The sequence below is a fragment of the Paroedura picta genome, chromosome 7, assembly GCF_049243985.1.
Source record: "Paroedura picta isolate Pp20150507F chromosome 7, Ppicta_v3.0, whole genome shotgun sequence".
Taxonomy (NCBI): Eukaryota; Metazoa; Chordata; class Lepidosauria; order Squamata; family Gekkonidae; genus Paroedura; species Paroedura picta.
The window spans coordinates 20,286,957-20,314,332 of NC_135375.1; the positions used below are offsets into that span (position 1 = coordinate 20,286,957).

General features: G+C 42.2%; 1 protein-coding gene across 6 annotated transcripts in view; it reads right to left on the bottom strand.

The window, feature by feature from the left end:
* RANBP3L (RAN binding protein 3 like) overlaps nucleotides 1-27,376 on the bottom strand; it is a 49,075-nt gene that overhangs the window by 16,658 nt on the left and 5,041 nt on the right. For 5 of the 6 annotated variants that reach the window (XR_013233012.1, XR_013233010.1, XR_013233011.1 and 2 more), the window contains exons 2-9: nucleotides 14,063-14,121; nucleotides 13,054-13,090; nucleotides 11,076-11,153; nucleotides 9,204-9,278; nucleotides 5,172-5,240; nucleotides 3,934-4,064; nucleotides 1,963-2,045; nucleotides 760-844 (exon numbers count right to left, since the gene is read on the bottom strand). Coding sequence is in view for 2 of the 6 variants with exons in the window: in XM_077346977.1 (XP_077203092.1) it covers nucleotides 760-844; nucleotides 1,963-2,045; nucleotides 3,934-4,064; nucleotides 5,172-5,240; nucleotides 9,204-9,278; nucleotides 11,076-11,153; nucleotides 13,054-13,090; nucleotides 14,063-14,121 (617 nt within the window). In the remaining 4 variants the exon portion in view is untranslated. The remainder of the gene's footprint in view (nucleotides 1-759; nucleotides 845-1,962; nucleotides 2,046-3,933; nucleotides 4,065-5,171; nucleotides 5,241-9,203; nucleotides 9,279-11,075; nucleotides 11,154-13,053; nucleotides 13,091-14,062; nucleotides 14,122-27,376) is intronic. The other variant, XM_077346978.1, reaches the window with a different exon arrangement.

Below are 27,376 nucleotides of genomic sequence, written 5' to 3' on the forward strand. Positions count from 1 at the left end.
GAGTAGAGGGACTGGTTTGAAAACTGGCACCCCCTACATGGCGTACAATGCCATGTGTGAAAATGCAAGCCATGAAAAACAATCCTTTTTGAAACAGGGCCTGAAAATTAAAATCATAGCAGTCTTTTTAAATGTACAGGATGGTAAACAACTGTGGCAAAATCAGAACTTGACAGCAGAACTTCCCTGAGAGCCCCTGATAATTTTTTTTTTACAGCAGATGAAAGAGGTTATCACCTGCTAACTGCTACAGATCAGTGGCAGTTCAAATTTGTTTATGTTATTTATAATGTTTCCTTTTCACTGAGACTCAAGGTGGATTACACAATATAAATCAATGCAGCCAATAGGATGGGACATCTAATAAGCAATGTAATGGGACTAGGATTACCCAAATCTGAAGCAACGTTCCAGCGTGAGGGGCTGAAAGTTGGTCATGATACCTACAATTGTACTTTTGAGCAAATTTTGCTCAAATTTTGTTTAATATTATGTTTAATAAAATTGGGAGGTATTTACATCTAGGACTCAGAAAACGTATAAGCAGCAACTTTTGAATTAATCATTTAACATCCTTACAAATGAGTATGTCACAGCTTCAGGCACAGTAGCTAAAATTATAGAATTATATAGTTTTTAAAAAATCAGGCTTGTTGGAAAATGTTTTTGCAAAATTAGAGTGATTTTATGTTGCTTCATAGATGTTACAAATTAATTTGAGGAGTGTGTGTTCCAAAATGAGATGAAAAAAGTATTTACCAAAACTCTTTCTACTATATTTTCTCCAAACACAAAGTTAAGATGTTTTTCATTTGAAGATGTTTTGCTTTCACCTAGCTGGTTGCTAAAATAAAACAATAAGGAGAAAAGGTCATCCACTTAAGATTTTGCAAAATAAGTAATAAAAATATACAGGTGGAAATGGATGGTTTCCATAAATACAAGTGCAGTAGTCATCCCCCTTTCAAATCCCAAGAGAAGTAAGCCACTTTGGGTACCCAGTGTGGTGAAAAGCAGGGTAAAGATAAATGTATCCCTTGTGCAAGCACTGGGTCATTTCTGACCCTTGGGGTGACGCCCTCTAGCGTTTTCATGGCAGACTCAATACAGGGTGGTTTGCCAGTGCCTTCCCCAGTCATTACCGTTTACCCCCCAGCAGCAAGCTGGGTACTCATTTTACCGACCTCGGAAGGATGGAAGGCTGAGTCAACCTTGAGCCAGCTGCTGGGATTGAACTCCCAGCCTCATGGGCAGAGCTTTCAGACTGCATGTCTGCTGCCTTACCACTCTGTACCACAAGAGGCTTCTATAAAAAAGCAGGGCAAATATCTAAATAAATAGGAAATAGCCACAAAGTTGGTACAAGGTAATGTTGAAGCATTATTACAATATAAACTTCAATATATTCAAGTGTAAGCCTCTGATCCTTGCTATGAGTCTTATGCCCCTTATAAAAATCCCACCCATACTCAATTGGCAACCCCAGATAAAGACATTTACAGGAAGAGATTCTAGAACAGCAGTCCCCATAGGCAATATGGCGCCCACTGGAAACCTTTCCTGATTCATGCCAAGGTTTTTAGAAAGTGGGCATGGACAGATGAGTTCCTTGCCCAGAAGGGCTTTTTATCAACCACTGGAAATCTGATGGTCGGAGCAGATTCAAATAATGTTATTTCAGCTGCAGCTGGCACCAAAGTCTCGCCTTCATGATCTTCCTCGTTTTCCCCAGTGTATTTTTAAAAATTACTCCTGTTGTTCCTTGCAATGGGACTTCCTCTCTGTGTGTACATGAGACTATTATGTGATTGGCACTGCCTCCCAAAGCAGCCATTTTATGTTGCATCCACCGCCCTGTGTCAGAATTCCAAAGGGTCCAAAAGATTGAGGTCCCTGTTCTACAACACTGGGCCAACTCTTCTTTCTTTCTGTGACAAAGACAATGGATTCCAGTTAACTTACTCTATTGTTTCAGAGCCTGAAGGCTGTAGAGAAAGAAATCCATTTTCGGAGCAGTTTCTGAGGGAATAAGTCTCTTCAGGCACCTAAGAACAATTAATCAGAACAACAGGGTATATTTCGCTTTATATCTAAAAATTCACACATGTAAATCACAATTGTTTCGAAACTGCAGCATTCCAACCAAACAGAATGCGATAGAAAAGTGAACCAGTTATTTGCATCAAAACATAACCTGCACAAGCAGGCCTCTTGTTTTACTGGAACTATTTTCTTAAGGAGAGGAAAGCAGAACTTTTCCTCCTATAATAGCTGCATCTTCAACAGAAATTCAGCTACAATAAAATCAGAGTCCAGTAGCACCTTTAAGACCAACAAAAATTTATTCAAGGCGTGAGCTTTCGAGTGCAAGCACTCTTTGTCAGACTATGATTTTTTTACATGACAGGGAATATATAGCAAAAATTCAGCTAGACCGTTTATGCACTGGGAACTTCACTGCCCCAGCTCCCATGCAGGAGCACAAATAGGGGGTGGATGAGGTGCACCAGGCCAAATGCTCCCCCATGTGGGTGCAGGAAGAGGTGGGGCAACCTGCCACGACTAAAAATCCAGCCTGCAGCCCAGCATGAAACCTCCAGTGCATAAACGGTCCTAGTGAAGCTTTTCCCCATTAATATAATCTGCATGCAGAAAAAGAGCTTTACCTGCTGCATTTCTTCTAGTTTTGCAAATATTAAAGGTGTAGAAGGTCTAACAGCAAAAGGTGGCAACTGTCCTTTTGACAGTAGCTTGAGACAGAAATATAGCAGTTGAGGCTTTCCCTAGCAACTAAATAAAATGTGAGAAAAATGTCTCCTGCTTCATTTCTGATGTCAGGCACAGAATACATGAGCACTAGACAAACCAGTAGAGATTCTAGTGTCCCAGCCCTTAAAACTCCTACAAGTAGCAACTGCAGCCCCCTCCCAAAATGGATTGGGCTGCAGTTTCAGTTACCAGCCTCCAAGTAGGGCATGAAGTTGTCCCAAAATCTCTGGAGGACAATAAATCAGTTCCCTGGAGGAAGTGATAACTTTGAAGGGCAGATTCTGTGTCATAGCATAGATTCTAAGAGAAGCTCCCTTCCCAACTCCATCCCCAGGCTCTGCCTCAAATTTGCAGGAATCTCCCGTCTGGAGTTGACAACCTAGGCAAGACAAAGATGGACAGGGTAACCCTGATGTAAATTGGTGTCCTCTTCTGAATTATGATATGTTCTGAAACTAGGGTGACCAACTCTGGGCTGGGAAATTTCTGGAGATTAGGGGGTAGAGGGTGGATTTTGGGGAGGGGAGAGATCTTGGTGGGGTATAATGTCAAGCAGTCCACCCTACAAAGCAGCCATTTTCTCCAGTGGAATTCATCTATGTTTTCTGGAGATCGGCTGTAATTCCAGAAGATCTCCAGGTGCCACATGGAGGCTGAAAGAGACGTATATATTTTCCTAGTGGGTCACACATAATGGAAGGAGAGGTAATTTATATAGTGAAAAAAACTAGAGGGAAAGCTCCAGATTTTTTTGGGGGGGGGTTATTACTATTTATATCAAGCCCTCAAAAATATTTATTTAGAAGTATGAACAACTGATCAACAGAACTTCTTTCCAGGAAAATATGCCAAGGATTCTACAATATGAGAAGTGACTGAAAAATGTACATCTTCAGGTCATTCCTAACAATAACATGAACATGTCGTCAACATGCTGGCCAAGGAGGGAGGAGATCTTTTATAATTGTATAGAAGGCTCATTTCACTAAGTGCAGCTAGTTTTTGCTGTCCCATAGGAGTTACGGTAGCAGCATGTTTTTTTTTTTAACAGTCATAGATATCAAAGGATCCATTCTCATTGAGAAAATCAGGATATAAGATTCTATTCCATAAAATATTCTCATTTAGGATATCGAATAGCAGTAGCTCATAGTTCATATTTACCCAACATTTTACCTCCAAGTTTGCTTTATGTCCATCCTCCAGAGCATTTTCAACACTACACAAAGGCGTTTGGGGAGGCTGTAGAAGAGCAGGCCTTAAAACGACCCGTTGCACGGTTGGTGATGAAAGACCTCAAAAAACAGACAGTGAAGGAGATTTCATTTGCTAGCCACTACATATCCTTCTTCTGCAAGCGTTTCATAACACAATTCTTGGTTTTATGGAACAAGCTAAAATGTCCTTTATCATGGCATGGAAGGCAAATGGATGTCTGGGTTTTCATACTTGGAATTCTGCTGTTAAGTCATCTTAGGGCCTTCCAAATTTACATGTTGTGCAGTAGAGGTGGTGGGGAAAATGCAAAATTCTGAGATCTTAGAAATTTCGACCTCAACATTTTACAACCAACATTTCACGAATAAAATACTGATTGCTATTGTACGTCTTTTCAGATTTCATTAAATACTGGCTACTGTTATTTATTTTTATTTATTGAATTCATTTATACTTCACCGTTCTCCACAGTGGGGACCCAAAGTAGCTTAACATCATTCTTCTCTCCTCCATTTTATCCTCAACACAACCCCGTGAGGTAAGTTAGGCAGAGAGTGTGATTGGCCCAAGGTCACCCAGCAAGCTTTTAACCACTACACAACAACGGCTCTGACATTGATTGTCACTTCATGTCTTTGGGTAAATAACTACTATTACAAGAAGACTATCAAATATTGTCAAACTCTGACCAATGTTTTTCCTCAGATTTTGACTGCTACTGAATGCAAACAGTCAGACATTATGTGGGACTCTACTGGAACACGACTCTGAATGTCAAATGATATTGCAAAACAAAACAGCCTAAAAATATTCACTTCAGAAATTTATCAAGAAGAATTCTGAGGGCAATAATTTATTCTGTCTGTACTGCAGTCTCGTACCAATCTACAATGAGAAGATGACATAAGGGCATAGCCATGCTAGGGGATAAAAGGCCTTTTTACAGAGAATTGTCATGGTGTAGAAGCAGCCAGTGTTAGAATGACTATACTCTGATTTTGCAAGAATTAACAGATTCTTGCTATTATAACTCTATGGACATACATCACAGAAAGCGAATGACTGGAATAGCTCAGTAAGAACTTCTCAGTCTTTTTTTGTTTCCCCTTCTTTATACATTTTCTTCACTTTCATGTGTTTGTGTGTGTGTGTATTTTCTACTATGTTGTGAGAAATATGCTTACCTTTTTCTGTGATGTTGATGTCAGGGCTCTTATGCAATAATGTTGATGTCATAAATATGTTGTTCTTCACTACAAAAAATAAATGTTTAAGGCACTGAGTAAAATCAGTCTTATAATCAGTCACGCCTTTCTCCCTCCACATAGGCTTGCCCCTGTTTGCACCCCGGAATGCAGCATGGCAAGATGAAGGAAATCAAGATTTGGCGATGTTCCTCATTGTGGAGCAAATCTTACAAAAACTCTCGCCAGCCACTTGAGAGCTCTGGGTAGCTGCCAACGTCATGTGGAAGCAGCATGAAAACCCATGAACAACAAGAAGCTGTCCAGGGGGCAAATTCCTCATGCGGAATCAGTCTGGGAGTACAATGCACAAAGAAAACTCAGAGAAAAAAGACACCTGTGGAAGCCCCCCTACTGTCTTGTGTGAATTGGGCAATGCAGTGTTGGCCATTTTTCCTTAGCTTAGTGACCAAACCATCTATTCAAGCAACCTCATTACATTGTAAAGAACGGATGTCTCCTAAACACAGGATTGAATAAAAGGTATAGTTTGGAGTCTGTTTAAACAGTGCTTGGAGACCCAAAGAAGTAACAGAACCACATCTGATATAATGGCATGTTTCCCTTTGCTTCCAAATCATTAAGGTTCATGACAGCAGTGATGGGTGTGGTTGGAAACAGCCTCCATTTAGGGATGGGAGCAACTGGTTTCAGGACATGCTTCATGCTACATTTCTAACTAACAAACAGAAATAAGAAGCTGGGATTCTGGCCTATGAAACGAAACAGAAGAGAGAGGGGACAGACTGTTCCATTGTATGAGTGGAAGAGAACATCTGCAGAGATCATACATAGTATTGCTTTCTGCTCCTCTCAAGTAATTTAAACCCTCCCTGCTATTGTGAAAGGGGAAGAAGCAAAACGAGAAGGTTAAATATGGGGTAGTGTCTCCTAGGACTTCCACAGCCAGCAGAAAGGAGCGGTAAGGGAGGCATTTAATTCCCAGATCTCTGCTGGCTCAGATTCATTTAAACGCTGCTTTCCACTGCTTTGAGGTAGGAGCAGAACTAGAGAGTTAAATGGAATCAGAGCCATTTAAATTTAACAGCTGCTTTTGGGGAAGAGCTGTCCATGCATCAAAGTTCATGGAAGTTGCTGGTAGCTTTCATGTCCACAAACAATGGCTCATGAAATTTAATCTATGAGCCGGTTTGTGCCCATTCCCTTGAGACGTGATATCAAGGGATCTCCAGGGGAACAAATCTCTAGTCTGGAGATCAGTTGCAATTTCTGGAAAATTCCAGGCCCCACCTGGAGCTTGGCATCCATAGGATAAATGAGTGTGCCTTTCCATTCATAAATCACTAACTCTAATATACTGGAAAGATCCAATCACAGATCTCCACTGATTTCACTTGTTTTTACCTCCGGAAAGATAACTGCATTCCACCATTTATGTGCATGTAACACACTCACAGTTTATACTACTGACGTAATTCCTGTTCAACAAATTTTACCCTTAAAAAACAACAAATGCAAAGAGTCGGTAACAGGGAGGGATGTGAGGGAAACCTGGACAACACTTTCTCTTTTACATTGCTTTCTGATCTCTAAGACTGAAGATGAACTTAGCATCTTCAATTGACACCATGATGTTTAAATATTTTTAAATATTATTTCAGCACGACAGGTCAACAAGTACTTAAAAAAAAAACTTGCTTCTGTCGACAAAACAAGTAAAAAATAATTCTCTCAAGCAGTCTATCACACAAATAAGAATGTAAAGTCTCAATTGCCGCCAGAGCTAATTATGCTGCTTTTCCTCCAACAGAACGTGCCTTTGTTCTCTAGTAAGTAATCCGTTTTCTGCTTGCTTGACAAAAAGTCAAAAGGAAGTAGAGTTCAAGGGGGGGATTTGTTGTTGGCCTTGCTGTGATTAGGGCAATGAGACAAGTAATATCTTTGACCATATCAGCTCAACGAATGCAATTCCTCGGTTTGCATGGCATAATTTCTGTGAGGGCTTTTAAGGACATTAGAGGAAATTTGTGAAAAATACGTTCCTTCTTGAGAGTACAAATTGCTCGTCAGATATCCCGAAGTAGTACACTGAAGCAGATTTCAGATCCTGCAGAATAATTTTTTTAACAATCAAAAAAACTTCTGAGGCCGATTCCACACGGGCGGAAAAGGTGGCCAAACGGCAATGGGGCTAATCCCCATGACCACATGATGTTGGCCCAGCCCCCTCCCGGGCTTGGTGCACATTAGGGCCTACAATGCCCCGCACAAAGGGAACATGGAACATGTTCCGTGGTCAGCCGCGGAAGCCAATGGAGTCCGTCTGGCCTAAGGCCTGTGTGGATGTGGAAGAGCTGGGCATTCCAGGCCTGGCTCCTCTCCTTCTACAGCAGCCTGGAGGGGACAGAAAATGCCCCATTGAGCTCTGCGGCGCTTTGTGGCACTTCCTGGCTAAATGGGGTATTTTTTTTTCTTTGCAAGCAATCCCACCTTCATACAAAGGGGAAAAAAACCACTGCCCCCCCCCCTGTCGTGGAACCTTTCCGCCCTACATGCATCCACAGGGACCCAGTAATCTGTGTTGGACAGAGTCCACTGCTAGAATCAGTCCCCTCTGGGGACATAGGAAGCGATGGAGCATGGTGCCCCACTGCAACACACCGCCAGCAGCCTGGAGTGGGGCCACTGGTGCAGAATCGGCTTGAGTCTATTTTTAAATCACACTTTGAGACAACTGCTGATTTAAGTCTGGACCAAGAACATGAAAATATCTGTCATCCTATGATATAAGAAGTCCTTACTGGACTACACCAAAGCCCTTCTAAACCAGAATCCAGTTTCCCCCAGTGACCAATCAGATGCCTTAGTTTGCCTTGTGGAATTTTAATGCAAGATACCCACAATAGCCATTCAGATATCGTTCGAAGCAAATATTATTCAAGCCATTTTCTACCTGTAGAGGCTAAGAAAGATGTTAGATCTGCTAAGCTTCTTGCTAATACAATGAGGCCTATTGATGCATTCTCATTCAGTAGTTTCACTGCCAGTGGATTTAGTGACCGCGACTAGTTGAGTTGGCATTAAAAAGGGATTAGACAAGTTCATGGAGGTTGTACTTTCTCACCAGCATAGGTTTTCATTCTCATTATGGACAAATGAAAGTTGATTTAGACTTAATCTGTGATGCCCTTAGAGGTCTACCTATTGCCTCTATTAAAGAGACAGGACAATTTCTTCATGGTCTGTTGAGAACTGCACTTTTAGGCAGATCAAGTCATTTTCTGCCCCGGCTGGAACTTCTTCTGCAGAGCTTTTACCCTACAATGACATGTTCAGGAGTTCTTCCATGCTGTATTCATTCTAGAAGCATGAAAATGAGCTATGTAAAAGAGGCTTTTCTATAGCTGGGCTGTAATCTAGAGGCCTGGCTAGGCTGATGGTGAAATATGTATGCTTGCCCTGATTGTGTGTTTATTATAGTAGTTGGTTTTTAAATTTTTAATTCTCTTTTATTCATTTGTGCATTCTTACCTGTCTCCAGAACTCTGGTGCTGGAGAAGACTTGGACTGCAAGGCGAACAAACCGGTCAGTCCTAGAGGAGATCAGGCCTGCCTGCTCCTTAAAAGGCCAGATTCTGAAGATGAAACTCAAATACTTTGGCCACATGAGAAGGAAGGACTCCCTGGAGAAGAGCCTAATGCTGGGAGTGATCGAGGGCAAAAGAAGAAGGGGACGACAGAGAATGAGGTGGCTGGATGGAGTCATTGAAGCAGTGGGTGCAAACTTAAATTGACTCAGGGGAATGATAGGCCTGGAGGATCATTATCCATGGGGTCGCAATGGGTCGGACGTGACTTCGTACCTAGCAACAACAACCTGTCTTGTATCCTTTTGGAAAAGCCTTTAAAAAATAACCAGCGAGGCAAAACTCTCTCCAGGGCAAATAACACCCCTGTGATGGACCACTTTGCTCATTTAAGTATTCAGTATTTGCTCAATTTTTAATTTACCTGTTGGAGATGGTGGAAATGTTGGCAGGATGGAAAATGAAGAGGACCTCATTCGTTTTGGGGAGAGTGCTGTTTCTGAAAATAAAGCAAGGAAGCTGCAATTTCTTTTCCCAAGGGCACCTCGCATTTTTTTTAGATTTAGTAAATAGAAAGATAGATATTTTATTATGGTTTGCACCAGACATATAACAGAGGAAATTTATACAGTGCATCCCAGATAAAACATGATGTTAAAATACAAATATAAATATAATTATGTGGGGGGTGGAAAGTGACATCAAGTTGCAGCCAATTTATGGCAATCCCATAGGCTTTTCAAGGCAAGAAATATTCAGAGATGGTTCGTCATTACCTGCCTCTATGTAGTGACTCTGAATTTTCTTAGTGGTCTTTCATCCAAGTACTCACCAGGCCTGATCTTCCTTAGTTTCTGAGATCTCATAAGAGCCAATTAGCCTGGGTCATCCAGGTCACGGCAAATGTAATTATACCAGGATGCAGACATAATGATACCAGCATGTTTGTTCTCCAGCAGAACTTGTCAGATGTTATTACAGGGATGCCAGCTTCCATGTAGGACCTGGGGATCCCCTGGAATGACAGCTCATCTCCAGACTACAGAGATCAATTACCCCGGCCACAATGGATGCTTTGGAGGGTGGGCTATTGTAGCCCACTGAAATCCCTGTCCTCCCCAGGCTCCCCCCACCCCAAATTTCCAGGAGTTCTCAAACCTGGATCTGGTAACCTTATCTTCTCAACCCTCACCCACAGCCAAGGGCTCCTGGCAGCCCTAGAAGTTAACTAAAGACTAAGACCTGATACATGTAATTCTGCAGTTACTGTCACATGGAGACTTATCATCCACCTGGGGCTATGCTTAAATCCTTTGTCATGAATAAGAATGTTTATTTTAGATTCAGGTGTGTTGTGTGTTGGTCTGAAGCAGCAGAACAAAGTTTGGATCCAGGGGCACCTTTAAGACCGACAAAGTTTTATTCAAGGCGTAAGCTTTCATGTGCATGCGCACTTTGTGAGATATCTGGTGATCTTGAAGGTTGCGACTGGACTTAAACTTTGTTATGCTCGTTTTAAAATGTTTTAACCTTGCCTCTCACCAGGAACTAGTTGCTAGCATAGCTTACATTATATTATAGACTAGCGGCCAAGCCCGTTGCATTCAGGAATACAATGGCTGCTAGATTAGGAGGGTGGAGTGGAAGAACTCTGTGGACGGCCTCCCCCTCCCTCCAGGACCTGGAAAGGCTGCAGGCAGCTGTTAGGGAACTCACAAGTAGGGGCAGCTCTCACGCAGCAGGGATCTGCAGCTTCCCAGCCTCAGAGGGAAGTGGAAGGAGGAGGGGGTGGTCAGGGGTGGGGGACAGAAGGTGATTGGCTGGCTGCTGGACAGACAGGCAAGCCAGTTGGAGGAGGAGGCACTCGGGGGCAGGACAGCCACCCTGAGTAGGTGTTAAGCACGGAGTGACACTTAAGACATGAGACACACTCCTCCAAGCCCTTACCAGAAATATTAAGTGAAACAGATATTAAAGCCTAATCAAAACAAAACAAATAATTCAGTGTTTAATTCCTACTGACTACAGTGAATGCCAGCTTTTCTAACAGCCAAATTGCACATTATGGCAGCCATGAGTCCACCCCATGGACACTGACACCACGTTATAAGTTGCTGCTAGGGTCTTCACTTTGGAGGTATCAAGCATTCTTGTCTCTCCTCCCCCACCTTCCACACCTTTCAAGTGCTGAAATAGCATAGCCACTGCAATGGAAGATTTGGTTCTTAGCCACGCTTGGGGTTAGAATGAATTTTTTCCCAACGTTATTACAGGGATGAAGAGTATGAAGTCATACCTTCGTGAGACTGGGAGCTGGGTGTGTGAAAAGAAAACGAAGAAGCTCTTGCCCTTTTTCTGGAACAATCCATGAAAACTATGGGGGAATTAAAGCATGTTATTATGCATCACAATCTATTCATGTCAGCAATTCATGCAAGTCATAAACAAAGCAAAATAGTGAACTAGAAATGCACACAAGTGTTCATAGAATCATAGAGTTGGAAGAGGCCATCCAGGCCATCTAGTCCAACCCCCTGCTCAGAGCAGGATCAGCTTAAAGCATCCATGTTACGTATCTGCCCAGCCGCTGCTTAAAGGCTGCCAGTGAGGGGGAGTTCTCCACCTCCTTAGGCAACTGATTCCTTTGCTGAACTATTCTGTGAAATCCCCCCCCCCCCCCAGTATCTAGCCAGTTCTACACATATTTTAAACCTAGTTAAAACTCATACCTTGAATAAAATTTTGTTGGTCTTAAAGTTGCCACTGGACTCTAAATTTCTTCTGTAGTTTAAAGCCATTACTATGGGTTCTCTCCTCTGCTGCCAACAGAAACCGCTCCCTGCCCTTCTCCTAGGGACAACCTTTCATATACTTAAAGAGAGCAACTATCCCCCCCTCTCCACCTCCTCCAGGCTGAACATTCCCAAGTTCCTTAGCCTTTCTCATAGGGCTTGGTTCCCCAGCCTCAGATCAACCTTGTTGATTATCCATGAATTATCCTCATAGTGAGTTTTGCTAACTTATGTTTATTTTTTTTGCTGTCGTATGATTGTCAGGACTAATCAAAGGCTAATCTCCCCACCCTTGCAAAAGGTTGTCCTACAACATCCAGCTTGGACAAAGCTTCAGGTCACAGCTTTAGTGACTGATGGAGATGACTATAACTTGTGGGGCGTAAGAGACTAGATGTGGCTACAGCCTCATGGCATGGTCAGCCTTGCCCTCTTCAGAAGCTTGTATTGGTTTGTGCACTGGAGAAGTCTGGGCAGAGGGGAACTGCTTCTTTCTGGAGGGCCTCATGCAGAAAGGAAACAGACTGGGAAGCTGAGCTCTTCCAGACACTTTTATATTAATTAGAATAATAAGATATGTGTATCTTGCCTTATTAGTTAACTAGAGGCCAAGCCTGTTGCATTCAGGAATACAATGGGTGCTAGATCAGGGGGGGGGGTAGAATGGCCTCCCCCTCCAACCAGGACTTGGAAAGGCTGCAGGCTGCAGGGAACTCACCATCAAGGGTAGCTCTCATGCAGCAGGGATCTGCAGCCTCCAAGCCTCAGAGGGAAATGGAAGGAGGAGGGAGTAGTCAGGGGTGGGGAACAAAAGCTTATTGGCTGACCGCTGGACAGACAGGCAAGCTGGTTGGAGGAGGAGGCTCTCAGGGGCGGGACAGCTGCATTATTCATTTTCTCCAGAAGAACTGACCTCCATAGTCTGGAGATGAGCTGTAATTCCAGGGATACCTTGGTCTGACCTGGAGGCTGACATCCCTACGTTTGACTAATTTCATGTTTATGTATTGACAGTCCTGGTTGGGAATTTTAAACTGTGGTCTTTCGGTGTTTTTATTATCATTGTTTTATTTATATTGTGATCCTCCTTGAGTTCTGCAATGCAGAAGAGCAGCTGAGTAAAGTTTTAAAATAAATAACTTGCTGTTTTGCACATTTCGTTGCAATTTAAACTCAAACAAATAAACACTACTGTAATAAATGTATTACCCCTTAAAAAAAAGAGAATGGTGGTAGACAAGAGTTTGTTTCCAAAGAGAGTCAGCCTCCCCACTCAACAGCTAATTCTTAGGTTTGCCAGAGAGGAAGGCAGAAAGTAGAGGGCTGCAAGGATCTCTCCTTGCATGGGAATCCCTGTTTCGGATGAGTGAGTTCCAAGTGGTGACACGAAAGGCTCAGGAATTGTGACCTAGGTGAATCCAAAGCCACTAGATAAAATGGCACTGCAGACTTTATAATAAAAATACGTGTAAAAATGATTACCATTTTCAGTCTTGCATTCATAGTCTTCTGCAGGCCTCTGGACAGAAAGAAACAATAGTTAATAGAAGGCTGAAAGATTCCATGTGGCAGCTGTTTTTAAAGGTGCTGTGTTTTCAAATGCCACTCATAGATTCTGGGGCTACAATGGAGAGTACCTCTATTTCAAACCACCTCCAGCATCATAGCTGAACACATCTTGAAATGGCCCTCCTCTATCATGATAAACAAACCATCCTGATTTTAAAGGACAATGGAAACCCCTTCCTATAAAATTGCTATTTTTATATTGTCTGGATTATTTAGGGAAGAGTCCTTCCAAACTAGGCGTAAACTGCACAGAGCATTTATTCCAATCCCAGGTTGATTCAGTCCCTGCCCTCTACATAGAATGTGATTTCCGTTTGGATTTGGGGCGATTTAAATTTTCCTTCTGCAGCAAGAAGGATTGATCCGGAGTGACCCTACCTTTATTGTGCAATATCTTAGAGTGCTTTTAACCCTCAATATTTTTCAAATCCGGATTGGGAAAGCAAGCTCCGTGGCAGAGAACATATGATAGGCCACATCAGCTTATGTGACAAGCTTGCCTTAAAGGGGAAGCCCCTAATTTCTCTCAACTTCTGTCGGTCCTGGATTTTTTCTCCCTTCTCTGCCTTTTTCGATCCTCTCCCCCCCCTCCAAGAAAAGAAAGAGGCTCCCTGCTTGGCTCCTCTCCCCCCCTTCAAGAAAAGAAAGAAAGAGGCTTGCCCCCCCCCCCTCTGAACTACCCTAACCACATTCAGAACACTTTTCTGTTTCAATGGGGGGGGGGGAGGAAGACCCGAGTTCAAAGCGATCTGGATTCAACAGGATTGACAATGTGATAAACAAAGTAAGTGCAGACTCTGCCCTAGACTGAATAACACTTCTAGCAATTTCAGAGATCTTCATTCTTGGTGAAACATATTATCATCCTAATTTTTACATTTCTATATGTTTGGAGCAGCAGAATAAAGTTTCAGCACAATACCTTGCAAGGTCGGTCTTTCTTCTTGAAAACAAATATGGGCTGTGCAATCAGTGATTTGTCTAGGGGAAGAAGAAAAGTTTATATTAAAAAGCATGCAATTACTAATAATGCTTTATTTGCTGTAAAGAAAAAAATTTCCCCATCATAATAATTCTTTGGAGTTTTTTTCCATCATTCTGTACTGCAGGACTGCCAATTTTTATCTTTTCGTACAAAGCTCTCTATGTAGCCACACTCTCCATCTCCCTCAGGAATGGTTAATAGGTGTGCATGAATAATTTCCAGTGACTCTTTGTATCTGGAATACACAGACCTGTACTCAATAAATATACTGATATATACCAAATTGAAATTACTATAGGAAATTCTGGAGGACATTCATTCATAGGGTCTCTATAATTTGGAAGCAAGTTGATAGGATTTAATGCACAGACATTGGAAACATAAAAGATTATGTGGCAAAAATTTGCAAGGAATGCCAGTAATGGGGCCTCCCTCAAGAGCATTTTGCCTGTAGGAAATGCGCATGACATAGATGGACATTGCAGTGTAATGAAACCCTATGTGCAACCCATGGAAACACACGGCACTAGAGCTTAAAGGATTATTCTAAGTGTTGGTAGGGGGAATAGGCATGTGCAAGGAGAAGAATCAGTCCATTTTTTATTTGATCTGAATTTATTCATCTGAATCCCTTATAGCGTAGTTTTGATTTGGCTGAATTGATTTGGTGCCGTTGAATCCAATGGTGCCATTCAAGTTTATGGTAATTCTCTGGTTTGTTCTCACCATAGGAAACTAGAGATTGGATGGGTGCCCCTAGAGGGTGCCCCTAGAATTGGACCCTCTAGTCCAATCTTTTTGCAACTTGGGAGTTCTTTTGAGGAGAGGCTCCTGCAGCCATGCTACAAGTTTGGTACCTCTTCCTCAAACAACCACCCTTCCACAGACCAAGAAAGACCAAAGACCCCTTTCGCTTTAAAGTTTAAACAGCCACTTGATTGAAATGCCGAATTGTGATTAAACAATTCAAGCATGGTTGATTTGGCTATTTATACTTATTGGGAAATGGTGATTCAGACAGGATTCAGGCTGATTTGTGTCTCAATCAAGGCTGAATCAAATCAAATTAATTTCTAATCAACCCACCATTTCCATGCAGGTTTTGTTATGAATTTTGTTCAAGGAAGGACTTTTTCATGGTGGTACATTGGGGGAGGGGCTTCTCAAGTCCTCATGGGGGAATTAGTGAAAACTGGTGAAACTTTATGTATGGATACCAGATCCACAATGTGGTCTTTCAAAAACAAAACGCACCTGTTAAAGGAATATATAACACTATTGTGTTTTCTCATTTCTGGGGTTTTCAGAGGGTTTTAAAAAATTCTTAGAGATTTGTGGGGTGGACCAGGGGAAGGCTAGCATTTGAGGAGGGGAGAGATATCAGAGAATGTTACCCTTCAAAACTGCCATTTTATCCAGGGGAACAGATCTATGTAGCCTGGAGATCAGTTTTAATTCCAGGATATCACCAGGCCCAGCCAGCCAGCCAGCCATTCATTTTTATGTGACTTGCCTTTATAAGTTTGTTAGAAAATTACCTCTTTTTTTCTGGCCCAAATAAATTGAATTCAGTCCAACTGCTTTTTCAACTGCTGCAGAGGTATGGATTTTATTTTTGATAAGGAAGAAGTTTCTTCTATCTGAGCAATTTAGAAAGATATTATACTAGCAGCATTACAGTATGACTAGTATTTCATAGCTTTATTGTTGATGATCCATAATGGAGGCTTTATAAAAGATGCATTGTTCATTTTCCTTTAGGATACAAATCTTCAAACCACAATAGGGATTATTTATTTTCCAGTTGTCCTCATTTGGGCACAGTCCCTTTCTTTTGCTGACAAATAAAATGAAAGGTTTAGTTGTTTCTTTGCAACCTCCAACAAAGCTTTCCATTGAAGGAATCACTTAGTTAAAATGCATCAGGGTCCAGATTAGTATATTCCATATAGCCCTCTTTATACAAATTGCTGTTTGTGTATTTATCTAAAGAGAAGAAAAAAAAATAATTTCTCCCAAGTCCTTAAAATTATAGGCCAGTGAAACTGCACAGAGGCAGAAATGTATTTGCTGGAATGGTTATTGATAATTCAACCACATGTTTTAAAACTGCAGATCAAGTTGAATACATCCCATAAAGGTATAAATTGTAGAGCTAACCCACAAGACTTGGATAATTTATATGAGGCATCCCACAAAAGCAACAAATTAAAATATTCATTGATTCACTGCAAATTCAACTAAGAAACTGCAGAGAGGAGAATATTGATCTTGGCTTAGCTAGAATGACTGTTTTTAGAACATTATGAATGGTATAATCAGTTCCTAAATACAGGCTGGACTTGTCCTCATACATTTTTAAATATTCATAATATCTATTTTCATCTTATATTTAATCTCTCCCCTCCCTCTCTCTCTGTGTAAGCCCATGTGTATATATTTGCCAAAGCACTTGAAAAAATCATAGGCAATCAAATATTTGCATTACACATGCTAGGCTATCAGACCATTTAATTCTTATAAAGCCAGCTGCAGAAATGTGAAATTAATAGCACAGCTATATGAAGAAAGATGCTTGTAATTCGTGAATTAACTCCTCTGCCTGGCTTCTACTCTTGATAAGAGCCTCCTGGGCGTATTACGCCTGGCAGGAAACAAAAAGTTTGCCCAAAAAGACGTTATTGTTTTATTTCTGCACATTGCAGTGTTTTTGCAGTGCAAAACCCAGTGTCATATTTTTGATTCTACATGGTGCCCCCGCCTCATAGTGTCAACCGCGTTTTTTTCAGTGTAGTATTTAAAACTAGATGTGCAATGACTTTTCTTTTGTGACAGTACTGAGGACATTCGTTTTTTCCTGCATAAATGTTAATGTGTCAGTCTCCTCCCCCTATGACAGCCCCTTTTCTGCTTTCAGTCCCTTGCCCACCAATGGGAGCTCGAGGTACCTGCTGCTGATTATCTGCCTCTGTCAGTAATCACATGAACATGCCAGTTTCTCTGGCAACTTAGCCACCTGTATAGCCATGTAAATTAGGATTACTCCTCTGTGGTATGCATGGCATTTCCTGCTACAGACTTTTGAGAATGCTGTTGAGACTACAAAGCTCTACCTCTGATCAGTGACCATGGCAGGTGGGGTGGGGTACATTTGAAAATTTATCAGGCTGATGAAGCATAGGGGTCTGAAATGCTAGTTCTGTCTTGCAGGAGAGTGAGGAAGTAGAGCTGCTTCAAGTCATGGGAGGAGGCTCCAGTTTTGGGGTTACCAGTAATTAAAAAAAAACCTTCATGAGGGAAGGGATGGGATAGTGGAGGCTTTACATTTGTATAGGAACCTTTGGTCTGCTGTGGTTCATCGTGCCCACTCTCTACAAGGAACAGTATACCTCAGAGGGGAAAAGGTGGTGGTTTTGGCATTCAGAAGCCTGTGTAATCCCATGGAAATGCCTCCATGTCCATGAACTACAATTCCCCTGAGTCCCTGCCAGCAGTATGTGCCAGCGTGGTGGTCAGGTGACATTACAGCATAACAGAGCAAGTTCCCCCCCCAACAGTTTCAAATGCATAATCACTGCAAGAACACACGCAGTATCAGAGCACATACATAAACGGAAATGTTTTTTAAAAGGACGATTTAAAAGGGTCAGCAAACTGACTGCAAAGAAAACTGGTATTTGCATAATAGCCCCTGGATTCCAGTTTCTAACTGTTATCAGTGGAGCCATCAAGAGGAGGGTAGAAAGCAGCCAGACACCTATTCTTTGTATCTGGATCCAGGTCAGCTAGATATTCCAGTTGTCCTTGGCACAGGTTTTTGAGTTCTGTGAGCCAGATTTGGCTGAAAAACAGGACATAAATATAATCAATATAGTCAACATGGCCAAAACCTGCAGATACTTAAATCCAAAGAGTGGAGCCATGGACAGACATGACGGATCTTTCTACAAACCTAAAAAATGCCCCAGGTTTGCAGGTTAGGCTGCAAATGTGTAAGCTTCAATAAGAGAATGGAAATTTTGGCATAGGAAGTGACTTACATAAACATCACCCCAGGAAGCTGTGAAATCACTCTCAGCTATATAACTGGAAGTGACATCACTGCATCCTGGGCACACTGAGTTTTGGGTTATGGGATATACAAAAATCAAAGAGTTTTGGTGAATCCTAGAGCATCCCACAATGTGGTAGCTTCACTTCCAGTTATAACCTGCCTGTTTACCCCCATCCCCCATCATCCTGTTGAATGGCAATAGGGTATAGGGGCTGATAGCCAACCTGACATGGTTAGCTACAGGATTCTCTTACAGCTATAGGATTCTTCTACTGTAGAGCAGCCAGTGCATTCACTAAAAGGTTGGCAGCCAAAGGTCAACAACTGCTACCAGATCCCTCCTGGAAACCAGCGGGGGATGGGAGGACTTGCCAGGAGAAAAAGAAAGGCCCAGGCCATGATGCCAGTGTTGCACAGGATGTGACGTCATCATCCCAATGACTTCTGAGTGTCACTCTAGTATTTGGGCAAAAACTCTATGGTAAAACTGGCTTCTACTGTAGAGTTTTGCCCAAATTCCAAAGTATCAACTGGAAGTCATTGGCATTATGACATTATGACATCACTGTCATGTTCACCTTTGGCTCCTGACATTGGTTGCCTTGATCAGAGTCCCAGGATCCTCTCGGGGCAGCTGGAAGGTTTCCTCTGTCAAGTCTCTCTTCCCTGTTTCTCAGGCCATCTGGTCTGTTTCGAGGCCATCTGGTCTCCTATCATCCGAATATTATGGCTGTTCTTTCCTGCCTCTAGGTATCAAGCTGCAAACTGTGATAAGGTGATGCATACTGTATGATCACAGGCTGTGGGAACAAATGGCATAAGGGGCAAGGCTGGCCCTACATCTGTTCCAAAGTTTTTGGTGCCTCTAGCTTTAGCAATGAAACCTATGTAACCCTTTGTAGTCTCCTCAGTAAACTATTGATGTTCTAAACAGGACCCTGAGTTTGTCACTGAATTGCCATGGACCATGACAGTCACTGTCTATGCAATGCCAGCAACATGCCCTGGGCCTTCATTTTTTTCCTGGTAAGTCCTCCAGCTGGCCAGCCGATCAGCATCTGGGAGGCAGGAACTGGTGTCAGGGGAACTCCACAGAGTGTTCTGGCAACACTAGAAAACAGAGGGACACATCAAAAGATCCAATCCAGGCTTTAAAAAAAATTGTTGGATTTTTCTTTGTGCTGTTTAGACAAAAGCTTCATTTCTGGTACTTTTCCAGAAATTCATTTCCAGGTAACATATGCTTCTAGTATGAGTAGCTGGTAATTCCTACTGTACAAAATGATAAAATCTGAAAACCTCTTACCACTTTCCCCTTGTTTGCTGAGTAACAAGCTTCTGTTTTTTCTCCCTCCCTCAGTGATAAAATGCCTGCTGAAATGGAGGGGGGGGGAGTAAGGAAGCTCACCCATTAGCCCCCCTCCAGCACAGATGGAAATACATGTCTGCCAGATATTGACATAATTAATTGAATCCACTTAGAAATCCACAAAAGATTGTAGGTCCTTCCTTGGGTAACCTTATCACTAGTTTAATATTCTTGATAGCAGGAACATTTAGAAGACTCTGACTTTCTCACACCCAAACCACAATCCTTCCCCTCTAACTCATCTAAAAGGAAACCTTTGTTTGTTTGTTTTTAAGCAGCCATAAATGTTTTTTGATATTCATAGAGGACCAGTTCTGATGCAATTCAAAACTCAGCAGAGGGCAGTAGCAGCCGTCTATTTTATTTCGGTCAAATAAACAAACAAACAAACAAATAAATAAACAAACAAATAAATAAATTCCTCCTTTTAATGTTTGTGTATGACTTTAGAGGTGTATAGGTGCCTCCCCTTTAGAATCCCCTTTATTTACTTATGTACAAGACTTCTACCCAACACTACTAATGTAATTTTTATCTCTTATTAACCGATAGACTAAAAAAACCCCAAAGAAGCATAAAAATCAATAAGAATGTCAATGAGATCATTAAAAGAAGCAGAAAAGAAAGAGGCAACACTCTACTTTGAAAGCCAGCAGGGGGAAATACTTCCATTTAAAACCAGCAAGAAAAGTTCTCAGCAAGAAATAAGACAGGAAAAAATATCTTTTAACAAGTACACGTGGAAATGAAAAAGGTTATTCCTGTTACCCAAAAGCTAACAGAACTGTGTCGTCGCCCCCACCCCCCAAATGAATACAGATGTGACATCTTAGGGTTGCCAACTGACCAGGTGAGAAAAGCATTCTCATTTCCCAGCGACTTAAACTGTATGGCATGGAGGTAAACATATTTTATAGTATCCCCCACAGGTCAGATTGATATTAGAAGGACCCAAGTTTTGGACAAAAATACATATTATTATGCAGAAAATGTGGGGTCTTAGATTTCCTATGAAAGCTGAAGCTATGTTATTAAGTGTTCCTCCGCAGTGCCTCCCAACCCACACACAAAGTTTTTTCTTCTATGCGACGACGGCAGCAAGACTAGAATTGGCCAAGAAATGGAAAACGCAAGAACTACCCTCGACAGAAGACTGGCTGAATAAACTAGCTGACTTTGCCAAGATGGCTAAACTGACATTAATAGTTAATGGAAGAACAGAAGAGGCCTTTCAAGAACAATGGGGCCCTTACCTGAACTATTTAAGAAAATAATACAAAAGGGATTGAAACGGGGAACTAAATGTATTAAATGAAGAGCATAACCCTTCTTTTTTCTGTACTAACAATGTAGATTGCATGTATTTTACTATCTTTAATTCTGGAAAATAAAAATAAAAATCTTATTAAAAAAAAAAGAAGGACCCATTTAAAGTTGGCATCCCTATTTCCGAGGGATTTTTAATGGAGGACGCAGACATTTCCCCATTTCTTTCTTCCCATTCAAATATCTGACATTAGAAAGAATCACAGAATCATAGAGTTGGAAGGGGCCATACAGGCCATCTAGTCCAACCCCCTGCTCAACGCAGGGTCAGCCCTAAGCATCCTAAAGCATCCAAGAAAAGTGTGTATCCAAACTGCCAGTGAGTCAAATATCTGACCCACCCACCTTGTTGTGGAAAACCTCAAACCTTTTAAAAGCCATCCACTCTGAAAGTCTTGCCACATATTGCATTTAAGGGGAGGCAAAGCAAAGAAGAAAGGATCTGAGAAGACTATCGCTGTTTCTTGCTGTCAGCTATTATGAATAACCGTTTACTGAAACAGGAATGCCATTGGAAGCTGGCCAGAGTCACTGATATCCTATGCCAAAACTAGGGAGGGGGAAGTGTAGCAACAGAGAAGACTCCAGAATGGGAGGAACAGAGAGAAGATTTCTGAGTGGCTGGATGACTGGCAGACAAACCAGAGATTGGGATACCGGGCATATTAAAACAATAAATCTTATTCTATTCCTGGAATAAAAATAATAATAAAAGCCAATTTTTTGTTAGTGGTGAAATACTAGTGCTTTCTTTCAAAGGGCACTGAAACTGAATGGGAAAGGCTTATCTTCTGCTTAGGTTTTTAAAAGATTCGGGGTCTATAGAATAATTTCCCTAAGGAAATGCATGTCTGTTCTTGGGTGCGAAGCACTCAGAACTGTGTTGCTCTGAGGCACAGTGGTGTAGGTGTTACAGCTCAGGCTAAAACTCACCCTGTGACTTTTGGACAGTCGCTTTCTACTAGCCTGTTACCTCGCTGAGATGTTGTGAGAACAGACTGAAGAATGGGAATAACTCAGAAGATGTGGATAGTAGAATGGAAGCGTGCATGGGGAAACAAGTTCACAGCGGCTGCCTAACCATGTGTGTCTGTTCCTGCCGTTTTCACTCCATGGCGATAACTGATAGGATAAAGGCAGGATTTAGATGGCAGAGACAGAGCTAAAGGAAAAACTTAATCTTTCCCTCCCTCAGTGTTGCTTTCTGGATCTTTGAAGAAGCCTTGTGGAGTGGGTCATTAATTTAAAGAAATGAAAAGCCAGCTATGTAAGATCTTGATCATTGATGTCCCTTGTTCTGCACACATGACAGGAAAAACTGAGAATTTTGAGAACTACAAGATTTTAAGGAGAAAAAAAAAAGCTGACTAAACTCTCTACAACAGGCAGCTCCTAAATAATTTTTGGCTGTGGCTCCGTTTCAGATTAGGTGTGTTAATGTAACCTTTCTAAGCATATTCTAAAATATGTGGAAATACAGTATAGATGTGTTAACTGCTGTTAGGCTTGGCCCTAGCGTCTGTCATTGGCTGTACAGTTACAGCCTTACAGAAAGAAAAGGAAAAAAAAACAGTTCAAACCTGACTACTTTGGTCAGCCCTTCATTGGAAAAAAAAATCTCTATTTTGTAAAATGACTATCTGTATTGCTGTGGTGTAGAGCAATGAGGCAATCACTGCATTGTTGCAGGCCACTTCACTTGCAGCAGCAGTTGTAAACTGAGGTAAATTTCCCTCAGCATATATTTTCACACAGTGGGAGTGAGGGATTTTTTCTCCCCAACATAACACATATAATTGGACAGAGGGAGAGGGCGGGGGGTTGGAACTCTGCATTTTAATGTTCTTTTTAATGTTCATTGTTTAATGTTATTTTTCAATGGGTTTTAACAGGGTTATACTGGTTTTTATCATTTTATTGTGAACTGCTGTGAGTCCGAAGGGAATGCGGCGGTATATAAATACAAAAACAAACAAACAAATAAATAAAACATGGTCCCACATCTACATCGGCCAAAACAATGGAAACCCTCCCAATGCTGCTGATTCTTCTAGGAAAAATATTCCTGTTTTGCCTTCAGCATTTGGAGTCCTGGTAAGGGAAAAATTCTGCCCTGAAGGGTATTTTCAGTGGGGGAATCCAAGTGTAGATGAAGGACGATGCCCCCAACCTTCTCAGTGTCTCTCTCCATGGCCTTTGTTCTGCTTTAGAACGATGGGGTTGGGATCTGTTGTGGATGCAGACATTAAGAGACTATGCAAGACTGGGAACTTGAGACCTGAGGCTGGGATCCTTACTTAGGATTCACCAGCCCTGAGCTCTTAACCAGTTTTAGAAGAGACTCATGGACCAATCAAGAGCCAGACTTAAGATCCAGTCATGGGCCTCTGTTAAGGACCGATCACATCCCTTGGCAGGAGTGAATATAAGTTCCACCGTTTGCTTGTCTGTTGTTCAGTATTTCTGGTTCCAATAAACTTGTTGGAGGTAAGTGTCCATGTCTTACTGAACCCAGGGATTTAATAGAAACCCCATATTTCTTTTCTAACAGGTATGGCATTGTGGCTCCAAAATGTATTGCAAGTGAAGGCTATACTCCAGTTGCAATGTCTTAGGCTTCCCTCTGAGACCAAACAGTGTTCTGACCGAGCAGTTCCTATCAGAGCTCTCTCACCCTCGCCTACCTCACAGGGTGCCTGTTGTAGGGAGAGGAGGGGCAGACGATTGTAAGCCGCTTTGAGACTCCTCCTGGTAGTGAAAAGCAGGGTATAAAAGCCAACTCTTCTTCTTCATTATGGTACCTCTAATGATACCAGCTTACTTGGGACAGAATAAACAGCAGCTGGCTTTAAGAAAGGGGGGAAGGAGAGCATGGAGTTGGATCTAACCTGCATTTTCATTGGTGAAGAACAGAGGATGGGGACCTCTTTGATCACCCAAAGAGAACACGGGGCCTGCATTGACAACAGACGTGTGGGCATTGAGGTATGTTGAGGGAAAGAGCTCTCTGGATCCAACCCATGGCCTGTTCTTTCAGCAACAGCAGGGGTTAACAGGGAAAGTAGCTCAGAATCACAGTCCCATACAAAGGCAGCCCAGATTAAATTCCCATCTGATGCCTTTGAGGACGCACAATGAATGGAAGCAGTGGCAAAGGATGGGATTAGATGCAACGGGGGGGGGGGCTCCTCCTCTTCCTAAGCAGCGGGGGACATGCTGTGACAGGCTGCTTGAGCAATAACTGGATGAGACCGGGTTGCTCCAGTCCAGAGCAGCTTCACCATTGAGTGGAAGAGGCTGCTGGAAAAGATACTGCAGAAGCCTGCCAAGTGGGCTGCTTCTGGCCGTTGGGACAGAAATAACCCCCCCTCCCGTGCCAAGGGAAGACGATGCAACAAATCTGTCGGGGCCCCTTTAAAAGGGCCTGCAGAGGAGGACTCCCCATTCCTTTCTGCCAGTCCCAAAGACTTCTGAGGCTGTGGTATTAGGAAAATAAAACAAGGCTGTTCTTTTCAGACTGTCTTTATGCTTTGAGGGTGTATTCCCAACCGTTTTCCCTTAAAAGGAAAGGCCTGTGGCAATTCCCTCAGAGTGTGAAGAAATGCCCCTTGGCTGATTTGTTTTCGACAGCCGGTTAAAATATTTTTATTTACTTTTGAAAGGCTGAGCCAAGTAGTATTTTGAACATGGCACTCTCGGGTTTGGGCAGTCCTTTTAGGTTGGCTTTATGTACATTTTATCTTCTGATTTGTTAAGTGTGAGTTGCTAGGGGAACTTTTTTACTGCCAAAAGATCGGAGCAATGGATGGATGGATGGATGGATGGATGGATGGATGGATGGATGGATGGATGGATGGATGGATGGATGGGTGGGTGGATGGGTGGATGTAAAGATCAGCAAACATATACAGAAGTGTTTGGAGATGTCAGGAAAAGATGCTAGAGTACTCTTCCATCTGCTTTTCTCTATGATAAACTGGTACACCATGGTAATTGGGTTGCCAACTCCAGATGGAGCCTGGAGATCTTCTGGAATCCAAAGGGTGACCAGGTTGGTTGAGTGGTTGGAATCCATATCTTATGAGGAGAGGTTGAGAGAATTTTATTATGTGTAGCTTGGAAAAGAGGAGGGCGAGGGGTGACATGATAGTTGAGTTTAATTATGTAAAAGGTAGACATGTCGAACACAGGACCATCTTGTTTACTGTGGCTTTAGAGACAAGTTCAAATTACGGGAAAGGAGGTTTCACTTAAATATTAGAAAGCATTTTCTGACAATATCTATTAAATGCATGGACTTCTGCTATAACATCATGACTCTGCTAAGCCCTGCCAGCAGCCACTACTACATTATGTGGGGTGTTAAAATCACACTGTAGTGGTCCATGCTGTTATGTGACGTTTCCCTTGGCACCCTCATTCAGACTGTTATTTGTGTTCCAGGTGCGGTGCTAACAAGAACAATGTCAGTTAAAGCACTGCGAGGATTTGTTCAGTATTGGAAACCAGGATAATGCACTTTCAATGTGCTTTGGCAGCTGGATTTTCCTGTGCGGAACAGGAAATCTACTACGAAAGTGCATTGAAAGTGCAGTATCTATTGTGTGCAGACTAGGCCCTGGTTTACCCAGAATAGAGGACCCCAGCATGGTGCAACTATAGTAAATGAGAGCTGAAGGAAAGGACGGGGAGAACTATTACTGAAGAAGACTGCAAGAAGACTGTTAGATAGGTCAGAGAGTTCAGGACCTTTCTATCTTTTAAGTATGCCTTTGTCTGTCCTAGATTGCTACTCTCCAGGCAATTTCCTCCTTCTTCTAGGAAGCTTCTTCTCTCTTCTCCTTTAGGTAGTTATGTAAGCAGACATCTCCCTGTCCCTCCGCTGCACTATCACAGTATAGCGTTCCATCAATAAATCCTTTTTTCCTCCTTTATCCTAGGCCTAATCCGCACACAATAGATAATGCACTTTCAGTGTGCTTTGGCAGCTGGATTTTCCTGTGCAGAACAGGAAAATCTACTTCTAAAGTGCATTGAAAGTGCATTATCTATTGTGTGCAGAATGGGCCCTAATTACAGCTTGTGCATATCCTTGACTTTTTTGCCCTGCTGACAATCACAACTGACCTTTGATGACCCAGTTGGATGCTGCATGCAAGAGGCATTCAGAGATAGATTGTCATTGCCTGCCTCTGTGTCATGGCTCTGACATTCCTTGGAGGTCTTCCATCCAAATACTTGTCAGGGCCAGCCCTGCTTAGCTTCTGAGATCTGACAAGATCAGTCTACCGTGGGCTATCCGGGTCAGGGAATGACTAGGCTTAGGTGTCTCTAAAAGGCTCCTGATTTCATATGTCATCTGGGGAACCAAAATTCCAAAGGCAACACTGACCGGTAGCTACTAAAAATCTTCCTGTTATATATTTGTCTTCAGCTTGCCTCAAATTGTTCCCAGCTGCATTTGGATGGAAGACCTCCAAGGAATGTCAGAGCCATGACACAGAGGCAGGCAATGACAATCCATCCCTTGCAGGGATGTCAGTTTATTCCATTCTGGATCCCTTGGCCAGCAAATTCCTTCAAGCTCTGTTCCTGACCTGCTAAATTTTGCTCTAACTCTGCCACCAAGGCCAATCCAGAAAACCTGGGTTTTAGCCATTGTGAGATACAGAGTGCTGGATTGGATGGGCCACTGGCCAGATCCAACATGGCTTCGCTTATGTTCTTATGTTCCTTTTAAAAAGCAGTTATTGACAACCCTACAGACTCTTAAATTATTCAGATTCACACAAAAGCTTGACAAGTAAGAGGACTGGTAAAAGACCTTTTAAATCTTGATTTAAGCCAAACTTTCTCTCAGTTTTACAACTGAGAGAAAGAAGAACTAGTTTTTTGTTCCATGCTTTTATCTACCTGAAGGAGTCTCAAAGCAGCTTACAATCGCCTACCCTCCTCCTCCCCACAACAATTTTAATTTGTTGCAATTTTTTTTCAAATCACCAAATATATTTAAAAGCTTTTTGACATCACAGGTACCAGCCATGCAGAGCTAGCATGTTCAGAGCTGAAAAGGCTAGATATATTTGTGGGTTTGTATAGTGGGAAGGTGCTTCCCAAATGCACATCTATATATTCATTCACTTGGAAGTAAATCGTGCTGATTTCAGTACAGCTGAGTACATATGTCAAGTATCAATTCCTTAGGGCAAAACAAGCACTTAGCTTTTCCTCAGTCTCTTCATGCTGATTTAGGGGCTTCAGAAAAGAAAGAGGATCAGGTTGCTTGCTGTCTAGGGTTACCAGATTTTTGGAAGAAAACAAAAGAGGGCCTATTTTGAAAGGTAAAACAGAAAGCAGCCTCAGTGTAGTAGTTAAGAACTGTAGCTTCTAATCTGACGAGCCAGGTTTGATTTCCTGCTCCTTCACATACAGCCAGCTGGGTGACCTTGGGCTAGTCACAGTCCTGACAGTGCTGTTTTCAGAGAGCAGTTCTGTCAGAGCT